Source organism: Uranotaenia lowii, chromosome 2 (assembly GCF_029784155.1).
Source record: "Uranotaenia lowii strain MFRU-FL chromosome 2, ASM2978415v1, whole genome shotgun sequence".
NCBI lineage: Eukaryota > Metazoa > Arthropoda > Insecta > Diptera > Culicidae > Uranotaenia > Uranotaenia lowii.
Window position 1 is genome coordinate 270678748 of NC_073692.1, and position 20190 is coordinate 270698937.

General features: G+C 40.4%; 1 protein-coding gene across 1 annotated transcript in view; it reads left to right on the forward strand.

Moving 5' to 3' along the window:
- LOC129742429 (probable helicase with zinc finger domain) overlaps window positions 1-20190 on the forward strand; it is a 43254-nt gene that overhangs the window by 15682 nt on the left and 7382 nt on the right. Inside the window, exons 3-5 of the mRNA XM_055734327.1 lie at window positions 16746-17072; window positions 17137-18258; window positions 18320-20148. Of these exons, the coding sequence (XP_055590302.1) occupies window positions 17006-17072; window positions 17137-18258; window positions 18320-20148 (3018 nt within the window). The 5' untranslated portion in view covers window positions 16746-17005. The remainder of the gene's footprint in view (window positions 1-16745; window positions 17073-17136; window positions 18259-18319; window positions 20149-20190) is intronic.

Genomic DNA, 20190 nt, shown 5'->3' on the forward strand with positions numbered 1-20190 from the left:
TAGGCTCCGGTCTCGATAATCTCGTTGAATACATCTCTCAGGATTTTTGCGAAGGCTAGATGATGGATTTTAATAATGGATGCAGAAATGTTATCTGGCCCCGATGCCTTGTTGGTGTTCAGATTGTTGATCAGGACGATAATTTCCTCAAGCGATACAGGTCGCATGAACAGCGACGAATGATGCGGTCTTAACGTGCCAAATTTGTAGATGTCCTTGTCGCCATCAATTTCCGAGGCTAGGTTATGCCCAATGTTGCAGAAAAGGTCATTAAGGCTCTTGCCGCTTGCGCTCGGTCGGTTTTGATGTTTCCGTCTACTATTGGAGACACATTTCGTGAGTTTTTGCCTTTACGGCCCATGACCTCATTTAGAACATCCCAAGACTTTTTTGGGGTAGCAGTTTGCAAAATTTTAAGATAATATCTTTGTTTGCACTGCCTCTTTTTATCATTGAGCTTCTTGGAAGCCTGTTTTAATAGCCCAGCTAACATAACATCGTATTAGAAATGTCAGTTTAACTCGTTAACAATGTTAAAGCAAATCGTAATTCCTACCAAACCTAGTAAATGATCGTAAAAATGGTTAGTTAAAGTCTACCGACTCGGATATGACAAAATTGCGCCATGTTTGCAAATTTGTCTCCCGCGTGCGGGATTCAAGTGAGAAAACAACCTTGTTGTTCTCTCTGCGATTAACAGTGCAACCAGATTTCTAAAAATCAGAGGGTCCATTTGGTTAAACTGTCCAATGAGAGAAGCAGCAAATATTGTCGCTGGCAACGGTTTGCATGCATTGAGAGCAGAACTTGCGCTCTCTCGCATACTGTCAGGATGTACGGTAAAAGGTGTTGTATATCGTCCAATTTTTACAACACTTATCGCATAAGCCAGAAGTTAAAAATATCTATGTATATTGCCTCCACTTTAGTACGTAAATGCTGTTTTTTTCGAGTTATATAAGATGATTTTATAATGTATATGAAACGTATAGCAAAGTTTGTTGAGAAATATACCTACAAAAATGTTTGCTGGGAGTTCTTTTAGTCGTTGATCTGTGGGGTTTCGCCTACTTGCTTTCAACAGATTTTCTTAGCGGACATGAGATGCCAAACGTCAAAAGTCATCCATGGACAATGGGCCTTTACCTTGGCTTAAATGGTTACCGTATTGCTAGCTCTATTCTTAATATCATTATACTTTTCAATAATGTAATTTATTTTTCTATTTGCGTCAGCTCCTGAAGGTATACTTTCCAGAGCCGCTGCTAGTTCAGTATTCAATTGCTGCTGATTTATTATTTGCTTACTGAGAGTTTGGATGGAACGTGGTTGATTGAAGTACAGTGTGGTGACAATTATTGAATGGTCACTTGCTTCTGTGGGAATCGTTTCATTGCAGACTGATGAATGGAGACTACCCGAGCAGACTACGTGATCTAATATATTACCACTAGATGGTCGTGTTATAGCATTGTTTGTTACAAACATGTTGCAGGACTCGAGAATGCGCAGATATTCCCCGACGGTATTGTGATTTGGCGTATTCACTGGAACGTTTGTGTCACCAAGTAACAACTTATGTTCACATTCTTTCTGGCTAGTACTGTTGCTGCTAAGATTTGTTTCCAATTTTTCAGCGAAGTCAGCGAAGCGATAAGATGGAGGGCGATATACAGCGTGCAATTGAATTTGTTTGCCGTACATATGTATTTTTAATTGAATATAATGGAAGCCGTCGTCAGAATCGATCTTTTCCAGACAACATTTTTTATCGAGGCGGACGTAAACAGCTAAGCTTCCATGCGAGGCAGAACGACAAGAAAAAAAGCTATCGCAACCACGGATTTTAAAAATATCCGTGTCTCCATGTTTTACCCAAGTCTCGCTTATGACTAGAACATCAATTTGGCTGTGATAAAGATCGAGGAAATGTTTGAGGGTGTCGAATTTATCCATGTTATTCATACCCCGGATATTCCACTGCAAAAGCTTAAGACCACATTTGTTCCTTATATTTTTACTAGCTTATCCCGTACGAACTCCGTTTCGCTTTCAACTTCTTATATGTGATGAGCGTGTGTGTGTGCGTGAAAGGTAATTGGTATGCATTTTTAAGATAATATTGAATACAATATAAAACATTATTTTAAACACACCCTTTTTATAGTCTATCAAACTGATATTGACTGTCGAAAAGAACACCCGTGTATGAATTCTAATCTTGATCGGATGCATAATCATGCAATTATCGCAAAAACATGAAACAGTTGATATGAAATCAGGATTTGTATGCCCGTTCTGTAAAACTCTCAAAAATAAATTTTTGTCTCGATCCGATGCATAAAAAAGAAATTACTGCAAAAGTTTTAAGCAGGACGACCCCTTTTTCTGTTCTTTGATACAAAATTTGAAATCAGGAATAGATCATATCCGTGCTGTGAAACTTCCGTGTATGAATTTTCACATAGATCCGATACTCAATAACAGAATTATTGATGAAAAAAAAATTATATGGATAATCCTTTTTTTTTCGTTTGATTCAAAATTTAAATCCAGGAATCGATTGTCCATTTAATTAATTTAATTATTGCAAAAACATTGAACAATTAATAGGGACGATTTCCTTTGCTGACCTCTGCCCAAAATGTGACTTCTGAAATCATTTGTCCATGCTGGAAACCTCCCATGTATCTACTTGTTTTCATTACAATTAGATGTACAATCACGACAATATTGCGGAAATAGTAAAAATTTCGTATGGATGACCCCTTTTTCCGACCCCTGATTCAATAGTGGGCACCTGAAATCAATTGCCTTTCTCTCAAACCTACCCTGTGCAAAATTTTATCTCAATCTGATGCATAATCACGACAAAATAGCGAAAACATTAAACAATTAATATGGACGACCCCTTTTGCTGACCCTTGATCCAAAATTTGACACGTGCAATTAATTACTCGTCCCTTAAAACCAATGAACCCATGTGCAAATTTTCATCACAATCCAATGTGTATTAGGGTCAATATCGCAGAAACAGTGAATAGTTCATATGGACGACCCCTTTGGCTGACCCTCACCCAAAATTAGATATCTGAAATCGATTGCTCGTCCCTCAAAACACTCATGTGCCAATTTTCATCGCAAAGCGATCTATAATAACGCCAATATAGCCAAAACATTATTTGTGTTGTATGGACGATCCCTTTTGCCGACCCCTCACACAAAATTTAATAGCTGAAATCGATTGCACGTCACCTAAAACTGCTTTGTAGAAATTTTCATATCAATTCAATGTATAATAACCTCAAAATCGCTGAAACATTGAACAGTTGTTATGGACGACCCCTTTGGCTGACCCCTGTTCCTAACTTTGATACCAGGAATCGATTGCTTGTCTCTCAAAACACTCATGTGCAAATTTTCAACACGATCCGACGAAAAGTAACGTCAATGTCACGAAAACAATATTTGTCTTCTATGGACGACCCCCTTCAGAAGGGGTCATCCGAAAATATAAAATCATTTTTCATCATTCCTGGTCCTAATGAGCATCCATGCCAAATTTCAGACCTCTAGCTCTTAAGACGACTGAGTCTATAGAGGACAAACGGGACAAACAAACAAACAAACAAACATACAGAAATTGCTTTTTATATATATAGATTAACTAGGTAGCTGATTTTACCCGGCCTTGCTCGGGTTCACAAAAGATATTAATCAAAATGAGTCGTTTGATTTTTCGAAATATTGGAAGCCTTATATTCATCATTCTAAGAAATTGGGCCCATGTTTGGTCACGTAAGTTTTGTAAGTCTTTTAAAAGTTTTTATTGAGATTATTCACTGTTTTTATCGATTTCATTTTTTTAGAAGAAGCTTATAGTTTTAAGGATTATGAATTGAATTTCAAAATAATTTCCTTCTTCTCTATCACAAAAAACTTTAATCTCTTTTGGAGACTATCCCACTTTTCAAGATGGATGATCTCCCTGTACAATGGTATATTAAAGTTTTATTTAATTAAAAATTTCTTAAAACACTTCCGAACCTTGTTGAACCATGTTTAAGACTCATTTGGCATGTTTTCAATTGTATGTTTGCTTTTTTCGCTTTTTTAATTTAACACTGTTTTTTTTAATGTTGAAAGTTGCACTAAAAGTTTCTTGGAGTTATCGAAAAGAAATCATCTCTGAACCGAAATAACCATTCAAATGTTATGAAAATGGTCTTATTTGAGTTCCACTCATTATTTTGAAGAGTGATGAATGTTAAAATTCTTTGAAATCATTTGTTTGAACTCGCAGTACCAAACGGTTTTTTTTTCAAAATTGGATTGTTGAATTGAACACATCGATGACCAAAAATAAATCAAAAAGTATAAATAAATTGGCCAATGAAAAAGGATTGTATCAAACTAAAAACCTCAAATTGTATCATCTAATCAATTTTCTAATCCCCCATTTAGATTCCCCGGCGGCTATCAAAGCGTTGAAATTGCAGCCTTCAACTTATACAGTTGCGTTCAAAAAAGAATGAAATCGCGCAAAGCTGAGCAACCACTTCCAACTTTGATGAGCTGCCATTTCTCTCTCGGTTGATATTTTTTCATGAAAATTTCACACAATTTAGTTCAACTATCTAACTAACACTCTACAAAATTTGAAGTCTTTCCAATGCCAGAAAACAAAGTACAGCTATTCCCGTAAAAAAGGGAAATTTGGAATTGCTTCACTAAACTTGCTGTGTCTTTGACAATTTTCATTGAAAAACCTTGAATTTTAGTTCAAAGATATAAAAATGTTTGATCTGATATCATGCCAAATTTCGTCAAAATCGATTAACGTGATCAAAAATGAGGTAGAAGACGATTTCATTCTTTTTTGGACAGATGTTTGTATGGAAAATATTGTTATCCATGTATTCTTGGTTTTTTCTTTCAGAAAATCAAAATTTATTATAAAAAATATTAAAAAAAAAAAACTAAAAACTTAATTCTTGCTTTGTTTAGGAAGAGAAAATGTTTCAACAGAGTTCAAACTAAGAAGAACAGAGTTTCAGAAATGACCTGCTAATTATACCAATAAACAAATTTGATACACAATTACATCGAGTGTTCAATTCGTTCTTGTGTTTCAATACCAGCTCTGTTGGAACAATTTCTATTTCTAAACAAAGCACGAATGAAGTTTTTATCAATTTACAACATTCTTTATGAAACATTTTAATTTTTTGAAAGAAAAAATCAAGAATACATGGATTACGATGTTTTCCTTACAAACATCTGTCCAAAAAAGAATGAAATCGTCTGCTGGGCGATAATGAACCTCATTATCTACCCAGCACCATTTTTGATCACGTTAATCGATTTGACGAAATTTGGCATGATATCAGATCAAACATTTTTAAATCTTTGTACTAAATTTCAAGGTTTTCAATGAAAATTGTCAAAGATACAGCAAATTTAGTGAAGCAATTCCAAATTTCCCTTTTTTACGGGAATAGCTGTATCTTTGTTTCCCGGCATTGTATAGTCTTCAAATTTTGTAGAGTGTTAGTTGGATAGTTGAACTAAATTGTGTGAAATTTTCATGAAAAAATATCAACCGAGAGAGAAATGGCAGTTTATCAAAGTTGCAAGTGGGTGCGCAGCTTCACGCAATTTTATTCTTTTTTGAACGCAACTGTATGTAACTCTGAATCTAATGATTTTTTCTTTCTCTACACACAAAAAAAAAGCATAGTAAAATTACTAAATCCGTGGTTTAAACGAACAACAGGCGACCATATTTTTGAGTCAATTATGTTTTGTTGTTTATAATACCTTACGCATAGCTATTTTACCATGTGCTCAATTTGGCTGCGCATAGTAAATTCGACTGCGTTCTAGTAAAATTGTCAATGAAATGATGCTTTGTTTTACTTCGTCCCTAGTAAAATTAATATGTTTCATGATGAAACTAGTATGTGTTATGATAAAGATTAGGAGGAGCGAGAAGCTTGATTTAAATAGTAAAATTACTATGTATGTTTGTTTGTTTATTTGCATGCATGCATTATGACATTATTTGAAACATGAAAATTCACACTTCCGACACACGTCGGTCAATGTTAGTTTGTTCTCCGTCTCATGCCATGTCCAAACGACGAAAAATCGACCGGCAAATGGGGGTCGATACTATACCCAGCCGGGGCAGTTGAAGCGCAATAAAATCAATCAGCAAACGTTTGCCAAAATAAGCCAAATTGAACGAATTCTGGGGTGAATTGGTTTGTGGGAAAAAAACGAAAGTTCTATGGGAGGGTCCCTTTTCTCAGGTGGGAGGGGCTCGAAACTATTACTAAAACCTTCCCATGGTCCAAACACATAACTGTACCAAATTTCAGACTGATCGGTTAAGCGGTGTGGATTTGTATAAGGTGCATACAAACATATATAGTCAAACTCATCTTTATTTATTAGATAAAACAATCGCTTTTGCTTTCATAAACTATATTCTTAAAATTAGGTGTGAAGATGTTTGTGTTTACAGGTTACTGAAAAAGTTCGTATTTTATTACAGCGACGCTTGGCTGGAGGCTCAATAACCGACGAGGACAGAATCGAGAAATCCGAAACAGAAAAGGCCATAGGACGTTTGGTGCCTGATTGGAGTAGCTTTCGAAGATCGCTTATGTCCCTAATTTTTTGGATTTTTGAAGTCTGACGTTTTTTGATCAGGATGACTCCATCTCTGCTGGGCCAGACAAATTCCACATCTAGCTGTTTCTGTGCACTTTTTACTTCGCGCAAGAGGGCTAGTCCGCTCGATGTCATTTCATCCCGTATAACAATTTTTCCTGATCCATCGTAGTTGCCGCCTAAAGCCGAGACTGTCATTGGACCATATTCTCTTTTCTTGCTAAAAACAGCTTCCTTATATTCCTCGTTCTTGAAGACAACTTTCATCGGCGGATTTTTTGCGTTCGGTTTCGGTTCATGCAGTCTTTTTGCGTCCACTACTGCATCATCCGGAAGCTTGCAGCCTAGCAACTTTGTTATCGCGGTGAACACACTTTTCGGGGACTCATTTCCTTTCACCGGAACACCAAGTACTACTGCGTTTTTGTCCAGTGCCTTCCGGCTCAGACGATCCACTTCCTTTTCCAAATTTTCCACGGTTTCACGCAATTCGGCGCAGTTTTCCTGGACATCGTTGATATCGTTTTTCATCAAGATTTGGTTCGATTTCAACTCGCCGAAATCGTTCATGATGGTATCGAATTTGTTCGCCAAATAATCTTGGCTCTTTTCAATTTCGATGACTGTATTTTTAAGGGCATCCTGCATGTTGATATTAGACACTTTGAGTTCTTTTATTTCTCCTATGATTTTCTGCATCTCAGCAACCACCCGTTCTTCGGCAATTTTTGCTCCGTTATCTTTGTAGTGCATCGCCTGGCAATCAGCAGAGCAAAAGTAGTCCCTTTTCTTCATCTTTCCGATGGCATTTCCGAGGGTATTTTTGCACCTGAAGTGGTGGCTCTTATAACACTGCACGCACTCTAACACCTTGGTCAAATCTTTCTCGTGTTTTTCACAAATTGCACATATAATTGCATCCACATCCATTTTGGCGACGCAAGAGTTAACTTATGCTGTTTTTTTTTCGACACTGTCCCGAACAGCTGACGAGATGTGAACATTCACACTTGAAAAAAGCTTATATTGAGCTTTTCCGAACAACTCAGTACGGGATTGCGAGGGAAAACAAAATGGATTTTGGGGATAACGCGATGCTGGTTGTAAAAATTTGTATGCACAATATTCTTTTAATCCGTGTAATATTCCTTCGGGATCGTAACTTTACGGATACATCCGGCGCTACTTGACGGGATTCGCACTTTTTATTTGGTAAACAGTTCTTGTTTGCACAAAATTATCGAATGTTTTGCGGAGCTATGTAAAAACAGCTACTTCCCAAGTGCAACAACAACAACCATGAGTTTTCTGTCGGCGGTACATACATCCTGTTGCAGTCATTGGCAGTTTGATGAGATAAATAAGAACATGCCGTTAACATCATCAGGATCGTAATTACATTGGTGCGATGATTTTTCCTTGCCAACACCTAAACTTCGCACTCTGCTCCAAAGTAAGCAAAGCAGTAAGCAAAGCACAGTTCTCATTCAATGGGTTTCCCGTTCCTTCACTCCCGTTCCCTTTTCCGTTTCCATCGCAAGACAAAGGAACACTGATAAATCATTTCACACATTTTACAAAAACAATTCACACATTTTTGGCAAATATATGGAGCTGTCAAACTGATTTGTGATTTTTACACACCATGCAACTCCCAAATTTACACATTATGCGAAATAAGCGGGTAAGGAAAAACTGTGTGAAATAAAACTTATTGTTTCAGATTTTCCTTCATCAGTTTTCCACGAATCGAGAAATAGCCGCAGGAACAGAAATTCGTAGAAATTCTAGGACCAAATCGTCGTCTTGAGTCGTATATAGTCAATTATTGGTAAGTAACCGTCACTAATAAAATCAAACCTTTTAACTATATCGAATATCGTTTTCATTTTTTTTCAGATCCCACCCGTGTTTTCCGCTGGAAGAAATTTTTATTCCCACACCAGCTCTTGAATAGGGCCAATCCATTGCGAATCTTTTAATTGATTAAATAAAAGTGATTTCAATTGAAATAGCAACAAATTTTTAATTTCAGTTCCAAATCATTACAGATTATTGAAACATAGCTTTATTTAACACATTTTTCTTATTAAGCTATGTACATTTCACACATTTTACCGTTTTCAACACTTCCTGCATAATGTGTGAAACGCACACATCTCTTTTCCTTACAGGGTGTTTTACATTAATGTGCAGCAGTACCTTCACACATTTAATGTGTTGGTCTACTTATTTCCAAAATGTGTGAAATTTTACACACTAAAGTGTCAAATGATTTGTCAGTGAATGCCTTGAAAGGAGGCCAAACGCCGGGAAGCCACCGTTGAGCGTTCTTTTTTGTGATTGATCGGTGGCAGAAAGCCTATGACAAATATCCCTCGTCCTGCATGAAGCTCAAATAGTACACTGGTTTAAATGTCGGACTGGCAATGCGATATAGTTAGTGAGTTAAGTTCGATTCTCCCCACGGCGCTCTGGTTTTAATTTTTATTTTCTCGTTTCTGGGATGAATTATCCAATAGGAAGAAAATCCCATAAAATGTTTTTCTTGTTTCGCTTGAATGTAGTGGTCATGCATCATTTTGGTTGGGAGCCGAGTCTTTATGCCAGTTACGGTTTTTCAAACGTACCGTCTTCGGCATAGTGCACATTTTTGCAACCTCTTTTATGAGTGTAGCGTGTAGCATTTCACGCTGGATTTTTCGGGTTTCTTCATCGTTGATCGTTGTTTGGAAAAGAACGCACCGTCTCGGTTCGGACCAGCCATATTCGACATCTTCATGTCCTGCAGTATCTTTGCTTTCACAGCGTCCGCCGTTAATCTCGCACCCGATGCCTCCATTCCTATAATCATGGGCTCGTACGCTTCTGGGAGGCTCATCAAAAGGACTAGTATCTTACCACCTTTGATTGTAGTGTAGACACAAGGATCGAATTTCGTGGGTATGAGTCCAAAACGCTTCAAGGAACCATTAAATTTATAGTTTCAGATTTGACTTTATTGTTTGAGTCCGTAAAGTTTTTTGTTGAGCTTGCAGACAAGTAACTGCTTTCGTTGGTCCACGAAGCAAGCATGCCCCATGTAAACGTCTTACATCATACATTTCATACATTTGAGTGAATATCAGTTCGCGTTTGGCAGCTACAGGAAACAAGTATTGCAGCAAGCATACGCGGTTGTGATTTTTGGTGTTGTACGGAATACTTTTCCGTTCACTTCTGGACTTCCGATCGGTGGTCAATCGTTCCTCGAAACACTCGCAACACCGTGAAATTCGCGATTCCCAACGTTTTTGCGATGGAACGATGCGAGAGTTCCTTGTTCTCGTGTTGATTGCGCAAGATTATATCACGCACGAGCTGTTCTTTCGACTCCATTTCCGCGAGTTTTGATTACAGGACTTTAACGGCATGTTCGTAAACAGATTTTTTCTATCGAAGTGATTTTTTTTATCGATGCTGGCGTTCGTAAATTCCAAACAAACGTATGCAAAAGCATATGGAAAGTGATTTGACATCTACCAAACAAATAAATCGACTGATGCATCACCCAAAAAAATCAATTTACGAACGCGCCGTAAAACTTGCAGGATGTAAACAATGCACTTTGAACTAAATCCATCCAAATTTTAATTGAATTCTACCCAACGCGTTGGACACGCGCAACTCTCAGTCTTATCTCGCCAAGGACGAGGTGATGGTCAGATGCAAAGTCTGCGCTTCGTTTGTTGCAGACATCAAGAAGGCTCCTTCTCCATTATCGGCTGATGCAGATGTGGTCAATTTGATTTTCTATTCGGCCATCTCGGGATACCCAGTGACCTTATGTGCTGGTTGATGGGGGAAGAGCGGTCCTCCGATCACCATGTTGTTGTTGCCACAAAATTCTACAAACAGCTCTCCGTTTTCGCTCATCTGTCCTAGGCCATGGCGCCCCATGATGCGCTCAAGGTCCTGATTATCGGAGCCAATCTTTGCGTTGAAGTCGCCTAAGTGGATTTGAATGTCACCCTTCGGAATTCTCTCAACCACGCTGTTCAATTGACTGTAAAACTGCTCTTTCTCCTGCAAATCGGCAACGTCAGTTGGCGCATAACACTGGACCATTGTAAGGTTTCTAACCCGTGTTCTGAATCTGGCTACGATTATTCTTTCGTTGATCGGTTCCCATCTTATAAGGGCCGCATGGGCCTGCGGGCTTAATAGGAAACCAATTCCTCGTTCCCGAGAAGCGTGTTCTCCTCGTATGCCAGAGTAAAGCAGTATTTGCCCAGACTGTGTCTTGTGTTCTCCAGTGTTAGGCCAACGGACTTCGCTCAGTCCCAATATCTCTAGCTTGAGGCGGCTAGCTTCTCTAGCAAGTTGAGCCAGCTTACCTGGCTGGGCAAGGGTCAAAACATTCCAAGTTCCAATTCTAGTCCGCAGAGCTGGTAATGGTGATGGTTAACGACTGACATTTAATGAAAATGCCAGCTAGATCGAAATCATCATCATTTCTTGAACCAAAGGCATGCCATCATAACACGTGGTTGATCAGTCTAGAGCGTTTTCGTTGATAGCTTCGACCCATACCCAATCACTTTGTTAATTGCAGTGACAAAGCCAGTTGCTGAGATTTAGCGAGCAAATGTATGTCAACGTGCTACTGAGTTTGTGATCGACATGATCTATGATCTTTAATAATCACAGAAAATGGGTACCGTGATATTTAGCAAAATTCGGGTGTACATTCATGCACACGTGACTGTGCGTTAAAATTGAATGGGAAATAAAAAGGCGGGGAAATCCTATATGTTTCTGAAACAGATTGCAGTTCGTTTTATGGGCTATCTAGTAAGCAGCTCGACTATATAACAATAATATGGAAATTTCGCTGTTGCCAGGTTAGATGAGAAATAAAAACCTTTAAATATCAACAGCCGGCATGGGAAGGAAATTTTACGGCGTGTTCGTAAACTGATTTGTTTGGGTGATGTGCATCGATTTGTTTGGTAGATGTCAAATCACCTTCCAATGCTTTTGCATACAGTTTGTTTAAATTACGAACGCCAACATCGATAGAAAAAATCACTTCGATAGAAAAAAATCAATTTACGAACACGCCGTTAGAAGGCCGTCAACTCAATGGAAACCCATGATATTGAATATTTACTATGCTTACTATCATTGAGTTCTTGACGATGATGTTTATCAGCCTGCTAATGATCTCTGACTGCGGCTCGGTGCATAGTTGAAGTTTGGGAAAGTGATGATGATTGGAAAAAAAACAGTAGCCATCTTTAACGCTGTCAATTTTTACCAGCTCTGAGTACGTGTTTTCATGCTAAAAGTCGTTGCCAAAGTTCCAATTCGGTTCACAGATCTTAAATAGCCTTATAGTGTTTTCGTTTATTAGCAGTGGTAACCTAGTTGTCCACGAGTTTTGCCCGAAATGCTGTTATTGTGTTCGTTTATTAATTCAAAAGTCCACTAGTTTTGCCCGAGGTTTGAACCTCAAGCAGGCGGAAATTGTCAGTGTTGGGGGTAAGCATAAGGTTGACTTTAGCAACCATATATTTGCATCGTCGCGGGTGACAATTCTGTTTGTTTATTCAGAGAAAGTTTTGCCCCGCGCCAGTGGAGAAAAACGAAAACGGCATTAAATAATCTACCTTACTGTGACAAGAAAATTGATGGCTTTCGGTGCCTCAAAAAATAAATTAATGCGTGAATTATGTTTCGGCAAGAAAGTGTTGCGAAATCAGGTGTAACCCATTTTATTGTCCCTGCAGGGCATAAAAGTAAGCGTGACTTACGTGCTGCTGCTCTTTAGTTGGATGAGTGGCCCTCCTGGTGCGTGTAAGTGGAGCCAACCTATTCCTCCTCCTCTCGCTGAACTTCTTGAGTTGATCCTTGCGCTCGGATTGCTCGCCTACAGGCATCGGGTTTCGATCGACCGATGCTATTGAGAACGCGCATAGGATGCGCTCCTTGATGGTCGCGTCCGGCGTCCCGGAGCGATCGCAGTTCCGCTGATCCACTTTGGCTCCACCCGATATCGATCCCGCACTCCTTTTCCACGATTTCTGTCCATTGGAGAATTTTGACTCCTTTCCGCTGTGGCTGGCTAACCACATTACGCCTGAACACGACAAGAATCGCACACTTCTTGTTTCTGCTGTCATCCGGCAAGGAAACCACACCTCGCTCCGTGATCGCAAGGTGACTTCCGCGTGCAGTGGCAGTCGCGTACCACCTTTCCCTCGTTGCAAGCTTGTTTTGTCGTTCACCCAACTCCGACAAACGGTGTCGGACTTAGTGCACATCGCGATGACTTCTGGCCGACAATTGGTCATCAGAACCAAAAGGATTCTTGAGTCAGGCGAATTCTGGAATCTTTTGCCGGGATTGTCGCCTTTTGTTGTTTCTGCTCCACCACACAATATTGTGCTTCTCCAACTAGCACCCGAAAATCGCCTCCAGTAGTGGCAAGCGTGCCTGTTCAAACGGACTTTTCGGTGAGTCCGGAAAAACGTCAGCAAAAGGTTCTCGGAAGTCTCCAGAATGAAGTGAGGCTTCCAGGAAATGTCGCCGCAGCCACGATGCAGCTCGAGGATGAGCCTTCCACAAAAGGGGTCCTGTCGGAATTGAACATTCCAATAAGGCGACAATAATTAAAACGGAGAAGGTTTACTCACTGAGACCCCTTTGGTGTTGGTTGATGGTCTTGGCGACTTGTTTCGTGGCCTTCAGCGTCGATCCGGATAATGGTGGCCGAGGAACAACTTCGCACGTGCACGCTTGACTGCCAGCGGTACCGGTCCCGGAACTTCTTTCTGGCCCTGTAGTGGAACGATGTCTGCAGCACTTTCCAAATTTTGGCAAAATCGCGTGCCGTGAGTTTGCGAATCGTCCACCACTTGCCACTCGCTTTTCACTTCTGACTTTTTTGGCGGCAAAGTGTTGGTGGTGTTAGTGCCGACTGACAGCTACACTGCTGCCAACTTTGCAGAAAGATAATGATTTTTCATATAATCATATCGCATATTTTGAGTTTCTTTTCGTTCAGTGTTTTTGACTGCACGCTTATTATTGCTTATAAGGGACTGGGTTAATACTTATAACTTATGATTTTGCTCAGATACCATACCAGAAAGCTCGAACAATTACTGAATGTAACACAACATTGCTGCTTGGGCAGAAATTTTCATGGATCATGGTAAGGATCCATGAAAATTTCAAAAACGTCACAAAGGGTTCGATGGAGAGTTCGACTACACTCCAAGGCAAGCTTGGAGGCAAATCACCCACTAGAAAGGTGTCTTAAGCTCAATAAACAAACGAATACATAAACAAAACTCAAAGCCATCGAGTCATGGCAAATATACAAATATAATATAACTCTAAGCCAACATATTATGGCAGATTGTGTCGAAAAGTATCAGAAAACCTGACAAAATTGTCCATCGAATCCTAATTTAAATCCAGCAATATTACTTTCACTTTAGCAGCTTAACAATAATCCTAGATCTAATAGCCATTGAAAAGAATAATGGCCCAGATCTTACAAATAGGAATAAACATAACGAAGTTTAGGTGGTACTGGTTAAAACGAAGCAACAGAAGTCTAGGGAAAAGAGGGATTTAGACCTCTTAGTCACGAAGAGTCCAAGATAGAGGTTTTACCGCGCCTCCAGATCGCGTTCCTTTAGAATTTTCTTGGTGACCCCCTTAACGACTGTGCATGATCCGGTTTGTATGTCAACCGATGTGTCGCAGATAACATTTTGTTCTGCGCTTTGAACCGGAAGGTTCGTCGTAATCGGCAGTGGTCGCAATCGGTAATGTCAAGATCGGTGATGTCAAAATCGATGTGGTCTCAATAGGGATTTTCATAATTGGTTGTGTCAAAATTAGTAGCGTCAGAATCGGTGATGAAAAATCGGTATACAGGTGTTTGCTGCTAGATCTCAGCAGTCCCCGCTTTTGTCGTGATCAGATGAATTTAGTCGAAATAGGTGGTAATGTCAAAATCGGGTGAGTCACAATCTTGTCTGACCAAATCGGGATGACGACTGCTAATGTGAAGAATTTCAGAAGTGGCCTCACGCAGTAAAAAAGTGGTGTTAACGTCTGGCGTGTTTTGTACGATGATGTTGTTCACTACCTTAGATAGTTGACATAGCTCGTTTCTAGTTTGTTATTATTCTAGGTACGATTATAGTTCTTTGTAACGGATCTCAATGTAAAAACCAGTAAAGTGTGAAATATTATCAAGATACTTCACCAAATTCGATACGGTATATTGAACTAGAGCGATATTTAAATATTAAACACTAAAACATAATCACAAAATAATAATGATTGTGAATACTTCAATAACATTAACGAACGTAAACAGAATAAAATAGGTTCGTTTTGTTGGGCGCCATTTGTGACAAGAAAATTGATGGCTTTCGGTGCCTCAAAAAATAAATTAATGCGTGAATTATGTTTCGGCAAGAAAGTGTTGCGAAATCAGGTGTAACCCATTTTATTGTCCCTGCAGGGCATAAAAGTAAGCGTGACTTACGTGCTGCTGCTCTTTAGTTGGATGAGTGGCCCTCCTGGTGCGTGTAAGTGGAGCCAACCTATTCCTCCTCCTCTCGCTGAACTTCTTGAGTTGATCCTTGCGCTCGGATTGCTCGCCTACAGGCATCGGGTTTCGATCGACCGATGCTATTGAGAACGCGCATAGGATGCGCTCCTTGATGGTCGCGTCCGGCGTCCCGGAGCGATCGCAGTTCCGCTGATCCACTTTGGCTCCACCCGATATCGATCCCGCACTCCTTTTCCACGATTTCTGTCCATTGGAGAATTTTGACTCCTTTCCGCTGTGGCTGGCTAACCACATTACGCCTGAACACGACAAGAATCGCACACTTCTTGTTTCTGCTGTCATCCGGCAAGGAAACCACACCTCGCTCCGTGATCGCAAGGTGACTTCCGCGTGCAGTGGCAGTCGCGTACCACCTTTCCCTCGTTGCAAGCTTGTTTTGTCGTTCACCCAACTCCGACAAACGGTGTCGGACTTAGTGCACATCGCGATGACTTCTGGCCGACAATTGGTCATCAGAACCAAAAGGATTCTTGAGTCAGGCGAATTCTGGAATCTTTTGCCGGGATTGTCGCCTTTTGTTGTTTCTGCTCCACCACACAATATTGTGCTTCTCCAACTAGCACCCGAAAATCGCCTCCAGTAGTGGCAAGCGTGCCTGTTCAAACGGACTTTTCGGTGAGTCCGGAAAAACGTCAGCAAAAGGTTCTCGGAAGTCTCCAGAATGAAGTGAGGCTTCCAGGAAATGTCGCCGCAGCCACGATGCAGCTCGAGGATGAGCCTTCCACAAAAGGGGTCCTGTCGGAATTGAACATTCCAATAAGGCGACAATAATTAAAACGGAGAAGGTTTACTCACTGAGACCCCTTTGGTGTTGGTTGATGGTCTTGGCGACTTGTTTCGTGGCCTTCAGCGTCGATCCGGATAATGGTGGCCGAGGAACAACTTCGCACGTGCACGCTTGACTGCCAGCGGTACCGGTCCCGGAACTTCTTTCTGGCCCTGTAGTGGAACGATGTCTGCAGCACTTTCCAAATTTTGGCAAAATCGCGTGCCGTGAGTTTGCGAATCGTCCACCACTTGCCACTCGCTTTTCACTTCTGACTTTTTTGGCGGCAAAGTGTTGGTGGTGTTAGTGCCGACTGACAGCTACACTGCTGCCAACTTTGCAGAAAGATAATGATTTTTCATATAATCATATCGCATATTTTGAGTTTCTTTTCGTTCAGTGTTTTTGACTGCACGCTTATTATTGCTTATAAGGGACTGGGTTAATACTTATAACTTATGATTTTGCTCAGATACCATACCAGAAAGCTCGAACAATTACTGAATGTAACATTACTATTGACATTTTTAAGTTTGGTAAATACCTAGTTCTGATTGTTTTTTTTATATTTCATTAAAGACACTTTTCAAATGAGGCTCTATCAGTAAGACTATAAGTACCTAATTGATTTTTTATATCATATAAAACGTGTGATAATTGCAGAAATTCCAATAAACTTGCGTGCCGGTTCAGGAAAGCGGAACTTCCGGGAGTAAGAAACCGGAAGACGCGTATTGACGAGTTTGTTCGAATGAGTGTGACATTTGTCGCAGCGCTGGCTTGTTTACGTTCTCGTATACGCCGACTGCGGCCGAACAGCATCTACGGTCGACATTGCCGAGAAAGAGGCGATACATACAGAACAAATTCAAGAAAACTGCACCAATATCAGCAATTAGCAGACCAGAAACTGTGTGCGCTCTATGACGATGAGCGAAGAAAACCAAGCCAGTGAGCATCTCAGGAATGGACAGTGGCAGAAGGCAAAAGGTAGAACACTAGTGTTTTTATTGTTTGTCATAATCATAACGTTACATTTTTAAAAAAATTACAGATATTTACGACCAGCTCTTAGACACTTCGACCAACAATTCGAAATTATCCAAGGAGCGTAGTATTGCCTGTTTATACGGACGAACAGAGTGTTGCCTAGAACTGCAGCAATACGAACTAGTGGCCCAGGACTGTCGGCTTTTGTTAAGATTGATTGCGAGCAGTGATGACACCAGCATTCATGGAACTGGATCTTCCAGTCCGACTCCTTCGTCCGTGTCGTCAGCATCATCAAGTAGTTCGCTTTCAAATCAGACGAATAGTCCTACCGTAACAACCGAATCGAAGATCCGTAAGCGACTCATACATTCTTTGTTTAAACAACAGAAGTACATCGAAGCAGAAGTTATACTTCAAGAGTGGACTGCGAATCAGAACCAAAATCAGGACATCGGCCGTCACTTGGAACGGCTTAGATCTGTTTTGAAAATGGCGTCAGCTAATGCTTCTCCCACACCTGCAGGTTTCAATGCAGATCAGGAATCGACTGCTGCAATCCCTTCACAAGGAGATGCTTTATCTTCTGCATCTGATTCGTCTGTGGTTGATCCATCATCAACACCTACTTCAACCATTTCCACTTTGTCTTCGTTGAACGATGAGTATGAACAAATTGAAACAAAGTTGGAAAATCTCATTATTAACAACCTTCCACCGGATAGATATACAAAACAATTGAATCAAATTGAAAATAACATACGATCAATTGAGCAGTCTCAACATTTCAACGGCAACAGCAACAAAACTTTAGAAGACACACAGTCCAGTGAACGGAATGAAACCGACACTGCCAATCTGAAATCCGAAATAAATTCTAACGGTGATTACGATGGTGTAAATGTCAGTAACCCAGACTCATCCGATGGCAATACTAACCTTGAGCTTGGAAGTAATGTTAAACATAATAGCGAGGCTGTATCAGAGAATTCAAATGACCAATCTTCGAATGCTGAAGACAGTGGCAGCAACGCTAATAACAATTCGGTGAACAATTTCCAGAAGCAATTGGATAAAATCAGCAATATCAGCTGTGTGTACTGTACGATGACATTTCATGACCGTACTGAACTGCGGGCACATTGTCAAACCGAAAGTCACCAGAACATCATCATGTCTGATGAAGGTTGGTATAAATATTTATCAATAACCGAATATTTAAATTAATTCGATTATAAATTTTACAGGTCGAGATTGGAAATGGCGCCCTCCACCTCGTGGTTTCACCGCGGAATCGTACAGTATATGCGAAAATTATGCGGATAACCAGAACTGTCACTATGGAAATCAATGCGTTGAGGCTCATGGTAGTGACGAGCTGAACGAATGGAAAGAACGTTTTGAGTATCGTAAGAAAAAACTACAACGGGCTCGCGATCGTGAGTTGTATGGCAAAAGCTATACCGAGCAACTGCTAGAAAAATGGGTACAAGCTCCAAGTCCAGACAAGGTTATGAAGGAAAAAGTGGAAGGAGTTGATGATTCCTGCGCCCAGGATCTTGTAACCACGGTCAGCTCAAAAGTTAGTAAAAGAGAATGGACTTTTGTGTTGAAGACTCGACGTCTGTTAAAGGCAGTAGCTCTTCTGCAGGATGCGCATCGAAATCATTTCACTATCAAGCAGATACTTCCTGGCGAAGCAAAGAGCAGTAGTGTTGGCAAGAAAACCAACACTATGGCATCTGGAAATAAGGTAGCGGAAGTCGAGCTTATGTCTGATCAGGAATGGGTTACTACTGGGGAAAGTAAAATTTCAGATAGTTCGAATGAGTCGTCAATTCTGATGGAGCATAGAGTTAAAGTTGTCTTTACTACGGATATATATGGAACATTCAGACAAGCGGTGGTTTTCGATTTTGGACACGAGCCGGTATTGGTAAAACATCTTTGTGTTGATGTGGTACCTGTAACTGAAGTTGATAAGATTCAAGAAATTCGTAAAGACATTGTCATGTCGACATCGGAAAGATGGGATGAACTAAACTCAGAAATTATCAAATTCACGACAACAATAGTTCCGCACATGCAGACACCGGCTTATGCGGCTGATGCTGAGCGGGAAAAAGATCTGTTAGCCAGGTATCCGTTACCCAAAGCTTCATCCTTCGTTCTGACACATTCAACCATCACCGAGAAAAAACTCACCAAAAATAATTATCGCAATCGGATTCACGAATTGCTTTACGTTGAAGAGATAGCACGATATGAACAAATTGCACGTTATAATTTGACCACGCGATTAACCATCGCTACAAACTATCTTCTAACACCAAGTGGAATGGCAACGAGCACGGCAAAGTACTCTCATTCCGGAGAACTTTTTGCTCTTATGAAGCTCGGCAAAGATGTTTCGGAAGATACCTCTGCTGGTAGACTTATTTTGAACAATTGCCAGGCTGTTCTTATCGCATCCAGAGATCCTTTACCAGCGGGAGAAAAACGAAAAGTTTACGAGGCAATAATCGAAGATAAGGGGAAAAACATGATCTATCTTAAACTTTCTGCAGAGGGAGTTTCTGGATTGGGATTAAAAGCCGACACGGAATTCATCGCAGATATCCAGTTTCAACCAAACAGACTGACATACTGCGAATGGCATCATGCCATAGATAAAATAACTGATTTTAAAATCATCTTTCCGGATATTTATCTTGAACCAAGCATTCCTTGGACACCCCAGCGGCAATGGGATGCTTCTTTGGATCCAAAACTCAACTCCAAGCAAAAAGAAGCCGTAGTGGCCATTACAACACCTATTAACGTTTCGCTGCCTCCTATATTGCTTATCGGTCCGTTTGGAACCGGCAAAACGTACACCCTAGCCCAAGCGATCAAGCAACTTTTGTTGCAGCCGGAATCGAAGATACTGATTTGTACCCATTCTAATTCCGCTGCTGATCTGTACATTAAGGACTATCTCCATCCATGGGTAGAAGAAGGTATGGAAGAAGCTAAGCCGTTGCGTGTTTACTATCACAAACGTTGGGTGGCTACGGTCAACAGTATTGTACAAAAGGTTAGTATCACAAAGTATATCTTCTTTCAAATGTTTTAAGTA